General features: G+C 44.2%; 1 protein-coding gene across 7 annotated transcripts in view; it reads right to left on the bottom strand.

Moving 5' to 3' along the window:
• Positions 1-1,287: 1,287 nt before the first annotated feature.
• The window catches only part of NTMT1 (N-terminal Xaa-Pro-Lys N-methyltransferase 1), a 33,982-nt gene continuing 24,823 nt past the window's right edge, over positions 1,288-10,446 (bottom strand). For all 7 annotated transcript variants that reach the window (XM_068248489.1, XM_068248486.1, XM_068248487.1 and 4 more), the window contains 2 exons: positions 7,158-7,410; positions 1,288-2,319 (listed from right to left, as the gene is read on the bottom strand). In XM_068248489.1, coding sequence (XP_068104590.1) covers positions 2,063-2,319; positions 7,158-7,410 — 510 coding nt within the window. In that variant the 3' untranslated portion in view covers positions 1,288-2,062. The remainder of the gene's footprint in view (positions 2,320-7,157; positions 7,411-10,446) is intronic.

Genomic DNA, 10,446 nt, shown 5'->3' with positions numbered 1-10,446 from the left:
AGTATGTCTTCTCTGATGTCTTTTCAAGCCCAAGCCTGCCCCCTTCTGGTTCTGCTTTCCTGTTCTGTATATTTGCAACATCACAGAGAGCTCTGATGAGATAGGAGGAGCTGCTAATGTAAGGGTATATTGAAAAACTTTTATTTATCTATATTTGTTAGTCATAAGAGGTTTTTAGAAAAGGTGATTTCATTTTGCACACAGCCCACTAAATAATATGCTTTTCTGATGAACTGTGTTCTGCATGGAGGTTTAGTAATATAAAAATAAATAAAAAAAAGGCACACCTGAGCGGCAAAAATACCAGCTATAGCATTTATTTTGTAAAATCTATTAGGGGATATGTTTATTTTGTGCCAAACCGTTCATCTCTGGTTTCCTTTAAAGATTAGTTTGGCCTGAATGGTGAAGAACATGGGGGCGTGTGCATTTGAAATGGCAGCAGACACATTTTGGCGCAAGTGCAGCCAAAAAACAGCACCCTGCTGTAGGCAAACTCTTGGGTGGCGTTAATACTATTCCTTCTCACAATTGTCACAACTCGAGGGGGGGGGGGGGGCAGTTGAATACTTTTTTTTTTACTAACTTGAGCTCTGGTTATTGTTGCCCAAAATAGTCACCGAGAGCCTCTATAGGCATAATTCTCATTACGGCCTATAGCGGCACACAAAAGCGATGCGCCGAAATTAGCTGATTTGCAGGGGGCTGTCATCTTTAGAGCCAGTTCACACAGGCAACTGCTGGCGGCTTGTTTGGCCAATGTCGAATGCGCTCTAATCTCAAAGCCGTACGCAGTGGATCCCAGCAGTAAACAACGAGCATGGCAGCCAGCAGTCACATGTATGAACCAGCCCTTGTTTCTTTATCCAGAAATGCCAATTGCCTCACTGTACTGCCAATTGTTTGGCTTTAGTATTTTGAGTCACCCAACCACAGCACACATACAGCGTGTTCAGACAGAGAGCAGTGAGAAATCGTCTGGACACACCTTCTGGGTAAGCAATTTAGAAAGCAGAACTTGTGCTGTAAATTCTTGGAATGCTTTGATCTCTCTGTGCTAGCAGAAAACACAGAAACTGAAACCAGAAGAGCTCTGTTATTGTCTCCCACTGCCCCCTAGTGACAAGTGGCATAAGTACTACAGTATTTAGTAGCAAGCAAATGTAACAAACAACAAAAAATGTGCTAAAAAATATTGGCCTGTGGCACTTGCATGCCTCTACATACATTGACTGCTAAAGGGTTAAATGAATTCCGAGTGAGACAGAAATAACCACTGAACATTGGTTATGTTGGCTTGGGATTTATTGTAAGCCTCAGAGATGACTGCAACGAAGACTGTAAATCAGTTCCGAACAGGTATGTGCAAACTGGCAATCGAACAAATCTATTCAGAAAGGCCCCTCCAAGTTGGACCCAGTTTCCATTATAAGCAGTGGCTCGTCAGTTTCCACAATACACTGCTGCAGGATGGCTTCACAGGCAGGCTTCAGCAAGAGCTACAAGCCCAGAGCTCTCATTTCCAAGCCACATAACCATAAGCCAAATGCACACAGGTACGCATCTAGACACACAGCATCTCCCTTACTCGTTTCTAGGTCATTCTTTCATTGGACCACATTCTCAGTTTTGTTGACCAGGATCCTAGTTCTTGGCTATGACAGAAGCTTGTGTGACAAAACATTCATGTTGAATAGTTCATCGGGTTAACTCTTTTGGCAAGCTTGGGTAGTGCCTCTTGACGTTACCTTCAACAAACAGCTCATGCACCATATCACCCAATACAGAATCATGTCCCACCAGAAAGACACTGTAATGTCCATAAAGAACACCCATTATAATGTTGCCATTTCTCTGAAGCCGATAGGCTGCATTCTTACAAGCAAAATGACCATTTCTACGCCATTAATAAGTACGTTTCCCTCTTCTTGTATTCCAGGTTTATGTAACGCAGCAATCTTAGAATATGGTTTTCTTTTTTGGCAAAGCAGAACAGGCAGATGTTCTGCGGTACACAGGGCAAGTCTTGCTTCAGAAATGACCAAGAGGTTCTCAAGATCTCTTATCTCATGGCGATGGAGAAGACAGAGTAGATCTCTTCAGGGAAGTTCTCCTGCTTTTCCTGAGCCACGACAGCGAGCCCTGCATGTCTGATGAGTCTACGTACAAGGTCAAGGTCTCTGCAGATACTGCTGTCCACGTCATCCATAATGGCACCTTCTTGGGTCATGTTGTCTTTGATGACAATAATGCCGTTGGATCGCAGGCCAGACTTGCATCGCTTCAGGAAGTCCACAAGGTGGCTATCGGTCAGATGTCCTGTTCCAAAACAGAGACCAGTTATGAATAGGTGACATCAAATTGACCCGGAAGTAAAGCTGTTCAATATAATATGATCAAGTAGAAGAGTAACGAACAAATAAGGAAGCCTCCACTTGACACTTTTTTTTGTTCTGGAACACTTGTTCTAGCACTAAATGTGGCCATACATCAGGCGACTTGGTGGCCAATTGACTATCCGATTTGATGATTATAATCGAATCGGATGAAAATCTGTGTCGCCAAGAGCATGCTCGACAATTCAACCAATGGATCGACAATGCAACCAAACCGAAATCTGTTGCACAAATAGATAGGACATGCTGCAAGGTGTTGAGTGGACGTGCTCAATCAAGGTGCGTGGTGGTAACAGTTTATGATATTGCGACAAGCGGCAAACACAATGGAACCCCTGGCACTGTCCCCCGAATGTAAAACTTGCCCTTGCATGAAAACTTTACCTGGCGGTATCTGCTGCTGGCTCCGTCTTCTTCCTCACACACGCGCCCCATGTGGTTACCAGTATCACATGGGTATCTGTGACGTCACACATGCGCAATACGCTTGCAACCACATGGAGCACATATGTGTGAGGAAAAGGACAGACAGCGGCTGACACCAACAGGTAAAAGTATCCATGCACGGGCACTGGGGGCTCACTGGGGGGGGGGGGGGGGGGGGGGGCAGCACCAGAGGCAGCGAGGCAACGTCATTAGGCAGATTCACGCAAGACTTCCTGCTGATATTGATCAGGAATTGGCCTGCGGTGTATGGGCGGCTGACAGATCTCTCTCCAATCAGATTTGATCAGAGAGCTTTGTCTCTTGATCGAATCATCCCATCATCGCTAGATGTATGGCTACCTTAAGTCTTTGATATCTCCCTATTGATCACCAAACAATAGTCATTCACAGTATCCTCAATGGCACTTCAACACTCACTAATGCGAATCAATTGTTGGATGAAATCTGTGCAGAGCTTGTCACTGTATACTGCAGATCTTAGTATAAGATTGCTGCTGCATGAAGCCTGCACCAAGGGCAGTTACCAGTCTGAAATTGGAGTAAACTGTACCTTTCCTGTAGTACAAACCACTCAGAGTGGTGATAGCGATATGAATTGTCCGTGGCGTGGTGGTTGACACAACTCCGTTCTGTATGGTATTTGAATGCCGCTCTATAAGAGTCTCTGATTGGTGGTCTGTCCATATGGTGGCAAGCCTCCCGTCCGCCGCTGAGTCCTGCAGACGGGGTATGGAAGTTCCAGTTCACCTCACTCCCAGCATAGGTCAGAAGTGGTCGGATTCACTCTTACTATAGCCACTCAGAATGGTTTGTACAACAGGAAAAGGAAGCGTTTACACCAATTTAAGACAAGTGCAGCATCTCTGCCAGTATTCACACAGCCATCCCTGATGAGAACAGCGAACTTTGTATACTAGAAGGATCACTGGTTTTTGTGATTTTTGGCAGCAATATTAGTTGAACTGTATCTAGAATGCTATACAATACATACTGACGGACATTTCTGTTCATTAACCTGCAGCCTCTGGAGTTTTCCAGGTAGCCACTAACGATACAATCTTTTTCATCCAATTTTACCAAATCTATGTAGTAGAAGGGTAAACTCAGTGAATCTATTGAATGGATCACTTAGGCAGTTACCTTATATTACAGAGAAATGGTAAGATTGGATGAAAAAGATTGTATTGTTAGTGGCCATAACATTTTTGTTCAAGATTCCATCTACCAGGCTTACATCCAGTTAAAGAACAACTGTAGTGAGAAGAATATGGAGGCTGCCATATTTCTTTCCTTTTAAACAATACCAGTTGCCTGGACGTGGTATCTATTTGGCTGCAGCATTGTCTGAATAACACCAGAAAACAGAAACAAGCATGCAGCTAACCTTGTCAGATCTGGCAATAATGTCAGAAACACCTGATCTTCTGCATGCTTGTTCAGGGGCTATGGCTAAAAGTATTAGAGGCAGAGGATCAGCAGGGCTGCCAGGCAACATCCATCATCCCACCATGCTTACTGCAGTTCAGGGCAGGAAGTCCATGGATACTGTGTAACCAGCTGTATAGCAGTTCAGAGCTGGAAGGCCATGGATACTGTGTAACCAGCTGTGTACCAGTTCAGGGCTGGAAGGCCATGGATACTGTGTAACCAGCTGTGTAGCAGTTCAGAGCTCGAAGGCCATGGATACTGTGTAACCAGCTGTGTAGCAGTTCAGGACTGGAAGGCCATGGATACAGTGTAACCAGCTGTGTAGCAGTTCAGGACTGGAAGGCCATGGATACAGTGTAACCAGCTGTGTAGCAGTTCAGGGCTGGAAGGCCATGGATACCGTGTAACCAGCTGTGTAGCAGTTCAGGACTGGAAGGCCATGGATACCGTGTAACCAGCTGTGTAGCAGTTCAGGGCTGGAAGGCCATGGATACCGTGTAACCAGCTGTGTAGCAGTTCAGGGCTGGAAGGCCATGGATACCGTGTAACCAGCTGTGTAGCAGTTCAGAGCTGGAAGGCCATGGATACTGTGTAACCAGCTGTGTAGCAGTTCAGAGCTGGAAGGCCATGGATACAGTGTAACCAGCTGTGTAGCAGTTCAGAGCTGGAAGGCCATGGATACTGTGTAACCAGCTGTGTAGCAGTTCAGGGCTGGAAGGCCATGGATACAGTGTAACCAGCTGTGTGGCAGTTCAGGGCTGGAAGGCCATGGATACCGTGTAACCAGCTGTGTAGCAGTTCAGGGCTGGAAGGCCATGGATACCGTGTAACCAGCTGTGTAGCAGTTCAGGGCTGGAAGGCTATGGATACCGTGTAACCAGCTGTGTAGCAGTTCAGGGCTGGAAGGCCATGGATACCGTGTAACCAGCTGTGTAGCAGTTCAGGGCTGGAAGGCCATGGATACCGTGTAACCAGCTGTGTAGCAGTTCAGGGCTGGAAGGTCATGGATACCGTGTAACCAGCTGTGTAGCAGTTCAGGGCTGGAAGGTCATGGATACCGTGTAACCAGCTGTGTAGCAGTTCAGGGCTGGAAGGCCATGGATACTGTGTAATCAGCTGTATGGCAGTTCAGGGCTGGAAGGCCATGGATACTGTGCAACCAGCTGTGTAGCAGTTCAGGGCTGGAAGGCCATGGATACAGTGTAACCAGCTGTGTAGCAGTTCAGAGCTGGAAGGCCATGGATACTGTGTACCCAGCTGTGTGGCAGTTCATGGCTCGAATACCATGGATACTGTGTAACCAGCTGTGTAGCAGTTCAGGACTGGAAGGCCACGGATGCTGTGTAACCAGCTGTGTGGCAGTTCAGGGCTGGAAGGCCATGGATACTGTGTAACCAGCTGTGTAGCAGTTCAGGGCTGGAAGGCCATGGATACTGTGTATCTAGCTGTGTAGCAGTTCAGGACTGGAAGGCCATGGATACTGTGTAACCAGCTCTGTAGCAGTTCAGGACTGGAAGGCCATGGATACTGTGTAACCAGCTGTGTGGCAGTTCAGGGCTGGAAGGCCATGGATACTGTGTAACTAGCTGTGAAGTTCTAAGGTCTACCACACACAAGCAAACATTCACTTCCAATCCAGTCCACTGCACTTCCTGTTCCTACAAATGAATGATGGACAAAGGACTCCAATTGGGCTCTTTGGTCAAATGGATAACTCAACCAGAATGAACAGGGAAAACAGCAGTGTGTCAGAAGAAAGAACCAAGGAGATGATCCACACTCAAGGGTTATGCAGACTCCGATGATTAATTTAATAAAATCAACAGTATGCACATACAGGAGTAGTTGTAATACATTTCACGAGATGATGCTTACTCATAGGGTCCCTATGGGTAAGCATAATCTGATATGAAACGTGTTAGATCATCTGCTCCTTTATGTGTATACTGTTAATTTTCTGAATAAATCTGAGTCTGCATAACCCTCGAGTATGGATGTCCTTAAAATGAACCCGAGTTGAGAGTTTTACGGAGTCTGCTTTATTTACGGTATTTCCTTTTAAGCAATACCAGTTGCCTGGCTGTCCTGCTGATGCTCTGCCTCTAATACTTTTAGCCATAGCCCCTGAACAAGCATACAGCAGATCAGGTGGTTCTGACATTATTGTCAGATGTGACAAGATTAGCTGCAAGCTTGTTTCTGGTGTTATTCAAACACTACTGCAGCCAAATAAATATAAAAAAAATATAGCAGCCCCCATATCACTCTTGCCTTGGGTTCACTTTAATGGCTATTGGATACCTGAGGCCAGCAGCCTTTGATGCAGGCCCTGTGGAAACATCATGCCTGGCTGTGCAGAGCAATTGTCTGATTTGATTACTGTGGCAGAAGCAAATACAGCATGTGCAGAAGAGCAGGACATGGACATTTCTAAACAGCTTACAAGGATCATATCCCCAATCCCACCCACACCATCAGAGAATAGTTCTTGAATATGAGACCATGGTGAGACTACTCGACAGCAGAAGAGAAGACTCCCATTTTTCAGTATACTAGAAGCAGTAAAGTGTTGTACCGTGTTAGCCATGAGTAAAAGAAAGAAGTTTTGAATCAGGATGATACCATTTATTGGCTAACTTATCCATCTCTAAGTTAGCCAATAAATGGTATCATCCTGATTTAAAACTTCTTGCTTTTTCAGTATACTAGGGAATGGAAAAAAACATGGTGCTCATTTTTATTTTGCCTAAAGCAACCAGTGAAATTCTATCTAGAGTTTCTAAACTAATCCAGCAAAGCCTATCGCCTGACTAGTTGCTGCAAGCACCGCCTTCCGTTTTACTTTACAAGGTTATTGTTGCAGATCATGCAGCATGGCCTCCTCACCTATCACCCACTGTATCCAGATCACATCATAGCGGCTTGGCTCTGGGACAAAGTCCTGCAGTCCACTGCAGAAGTAGTTGCCGATTCTGTTCCCGTCTTCACCGAGGTAGCCCTTTGCTTTGCTTAGGAACTCGTCCGTGACGTCAACCATGTCAACGTTTTTAAATATTGGCAGCAAGAGGCGTTTGGTGATCCGTCCTATGCCAGCACCACAGTCCAGAGCATAGGATGTACCAATCTTGTGAGGTCCATCCTGCGAGGTAAGCAAGAGAAGACCAAGTTTAGAGAGCTGTGCGGATCACAATGGAATTGCATAATAAAAGCACAAGTGTGGCCTAAAGAGGGGCTAGACAGGGAAAGTTAATATCAGCAGATCAAATGAAACGGGAAACAGATGAAATAAATGTTTATCTCCTGCTGCATCTCTCAAATGTTGAACATGCTTCCTCTCTAAAGCCCAATCTACACGATACGATTCTTTATACGATTTGATTACGATTCTATTTACGATCCGATTAAATCTGTTTTGTCCGATCAGGATTTGCCATTGTTTTGCAATGGCAAATAGAATTGAATCGAATCCTGATCGGACATGTTGGATTTAATCAGATCGGAAATAGAATCGTAATCAAATCGTATAAAGAATCGTATCGTGTAGATTGGGCTTTAAGTCCTACAAAAACCTGAGGTGCTCTATGATCTTCTAGGAAACGAAGTGAGATGGATAAGGAATCTGCCATCTTTATTACCTTCTGCAGGTTTGTCTGGCTGTTCCTAAGCTTTTAATATATTCAGAGTACTGAACCTGAGGCAGTAGGCTGATCAGGTGTTCTAACTTGTATGTTTGATGCAAGCAGGGCTGTGGAATCAGAGTTGAGGAGTCGGAGTCATTTTTGGGTACCTAAAGTTGGAGTCGGTGGTTTCATAAACTGGAGTTGGAGTAGGATAATTTTGTACCCATTGCATAGACCTGCAAGGGTTGTGGAGTCGGAGTCAAAGCAATTTTAGGTACCTGGACTCAGAGTTGTTGGTTTCATAAACTAAGGAGTCGGATCATTTTTGTACCGACTACCCAGCCCTGGAAACAAGTGTTTGTCTCAAACTTGTGCATTATTTGCACAAATACAGTTGTTGGCTTGCTCCTCAAAGTAACACCTAAATACCTATCAGGCTACAGGCATCTGGCCACCATGGTTTAGTGCTCCTCTAATCCCTTCTTTCATCTACACACTTACATAGTGAACAGTCATGTCACTAACTGTCTCCCAGAGGAGCTCACAATCTAATCCCTACCATGGTCAGTTATTGCCCTATGTTACTATTGTAGTCTAAGGCCAATTTTGAAGGAACCTATCTGTACGATTTTGGGATGTGTGAGGAAACCAGAGTGTCTGAAGGAAACCATTGCAATCACAAGGAGAACATACAAGCCACTGCGGAGACATGTGCTGTATGCTGACTCATGCTCATAAGCCAGAGAATTTAGGCAGAGAGCGGCGGGAAATGGAGCCTTGACCTAACCCTTAAGTAGCTACAGGACAGTCTACATGCATTATCCCTGAATAGTGGCGATCGTGGCATCTACATTACCATACAAAGAGCATGCCAAAACCTACAGTCTAATGCTGGGCATACACGGCTCGGTTCTCTTATCTTCCGCTCGTTTTTCTTATCTTTTTCCATTCACTACAATCCGGAATCGAGCGGCGAAATGACCATGCGGGAGATCGGACATGTCGGAAATTATCTATCGAGCCATCTAAATGGCTCAGAATCGAGCCGTGTATTCCCAGCATAAGACAACCTGGATATGCCTGCGAGGGGGATGTCAGCACAGTAAAAGACTACCATCTTTTTTAATCGGAAACAAAGTTGTATTGAGTAAAACCTAAAAAAACTAATAGAACAGGTAAATAAAAAAGCATCAAAATACAGTACAGCAAAGGGATAAGGATCCAGTGGAGCAATTACTCCATATACAAGAGGGATATAGGAGTATATGCAGGGAGAACATAGCCAATCACTCCGAGTATATAAATCAAAAAGAAGGAAGAAGGAAGACCGTCCAACAAGGATAAATCTTCAAGCACCGTAAAAGATGGGATGGAGAAAAAATAGCGACGAACAGCATTACAATAGAGCGCAAGCAGCAAATTAGTCATCGAGCAAAGAGTACACCTACAGTGAAAAGACGCGATATAAAAAATGAACAGACTATCATCTTACAAATATCTGCAGACTTGCAGAACAGCGATTACAGCCGGCCGGAGCCCTGTCAATCCGCATAACTGGAAACTGTGCCTAGAAAGCTGATCCAACGTTGTGTTTATACCCCCTGCATAAGCAGCATAGGGGTTGAAAGATCAGATGATTTACTGTCTAGCCTTTAACTGGAATTGAGGTAACTGTTTTATTTTTGCGTGCTAATTTTTTTGTTTTCTTATTTTTAACCCCAAAATACAACTGTGGATATACTAAACTGGAATATACAGTGGGATGCGAAAGTTTAGCCAAACTTATTAATAGTCATGATTTTCCTGTATAAATCGTTGGTTGTCACGATAAAAAATGTTAGTTAAATATATCGTATAGGAGACACACACAGTGATATTTGAGAAGTGAAATGAAGTTTATTGGATTTACAGAAAGTGTGCAATAATTGTTTAAACAAAATTAGGCAGGTGCATACAATTTGGGCACCACAAAAAAGAAATGAAATCGCAATTTGCTGATATCATCCCTGTAACTTGGACAATGCTAACTTTTTCTGTACTGTTATAACTTGAAAATAATAAAAAGCTAAAGTTGAAAAAAAAAAAGGAAAGAAATGCAATCTATATTTAGTAGATCTTCCTTTTGCAGAAATTACAGCCTCTAAACACTTCCTGTAGGTTCCAATGAGAGTCTGGATTCTGGCTGAAGGTATTCTGGACCATTTCTCTTTACAAAACCTCTCTAGATCATTCAGGTTTGATGGCTTCCAAGCATGGACAGCTCTCCTTAACTCACACTACAGATTTTCAATTATATTCAGGTTTGGGGACTGAGATGGCCATTCCAGAATGTTGTACTTGTTCCTTTGTATGAATGCCTCAGTGGATTTTGAGCAGTGTTTAGGGTCGTTGTCTTGTTGAAAGATCCAGCCCTGGTGCAGCTTCAGCTTTGTCACTGATTCCTGAACATCCAGAATCTGCTGATAATGAGTGGAATCTATGTGTCCCTCAACTTTGACAAGATTCCCAGTCCCTGCACTGGCCACACAGCCCCACAGCATAATGGAACCACCACC

The sequence above is a fragment of the Hyperolius riggenbachi genome, chromosome 8 (assembly GCF_040937935.1).
Source record: "Hyperolius riggenbachi isolate aHypRig1 chromosome 8, aHypRig1.pri, whole genome shotgun sequence".
In the NCBI taxonomy this organism is placed as follows: Eukaryota; Metazoa; Chordata; class Amphibia; order Anura; family Hyperoliidae; genus Hyperolius; species Hyperolius riggenbachi.
The sequence above is the reverse complement of the archived record's forward strand: the minus strand, read 5'-3'. Positions and strand labels throughout refer to the sequence as shown.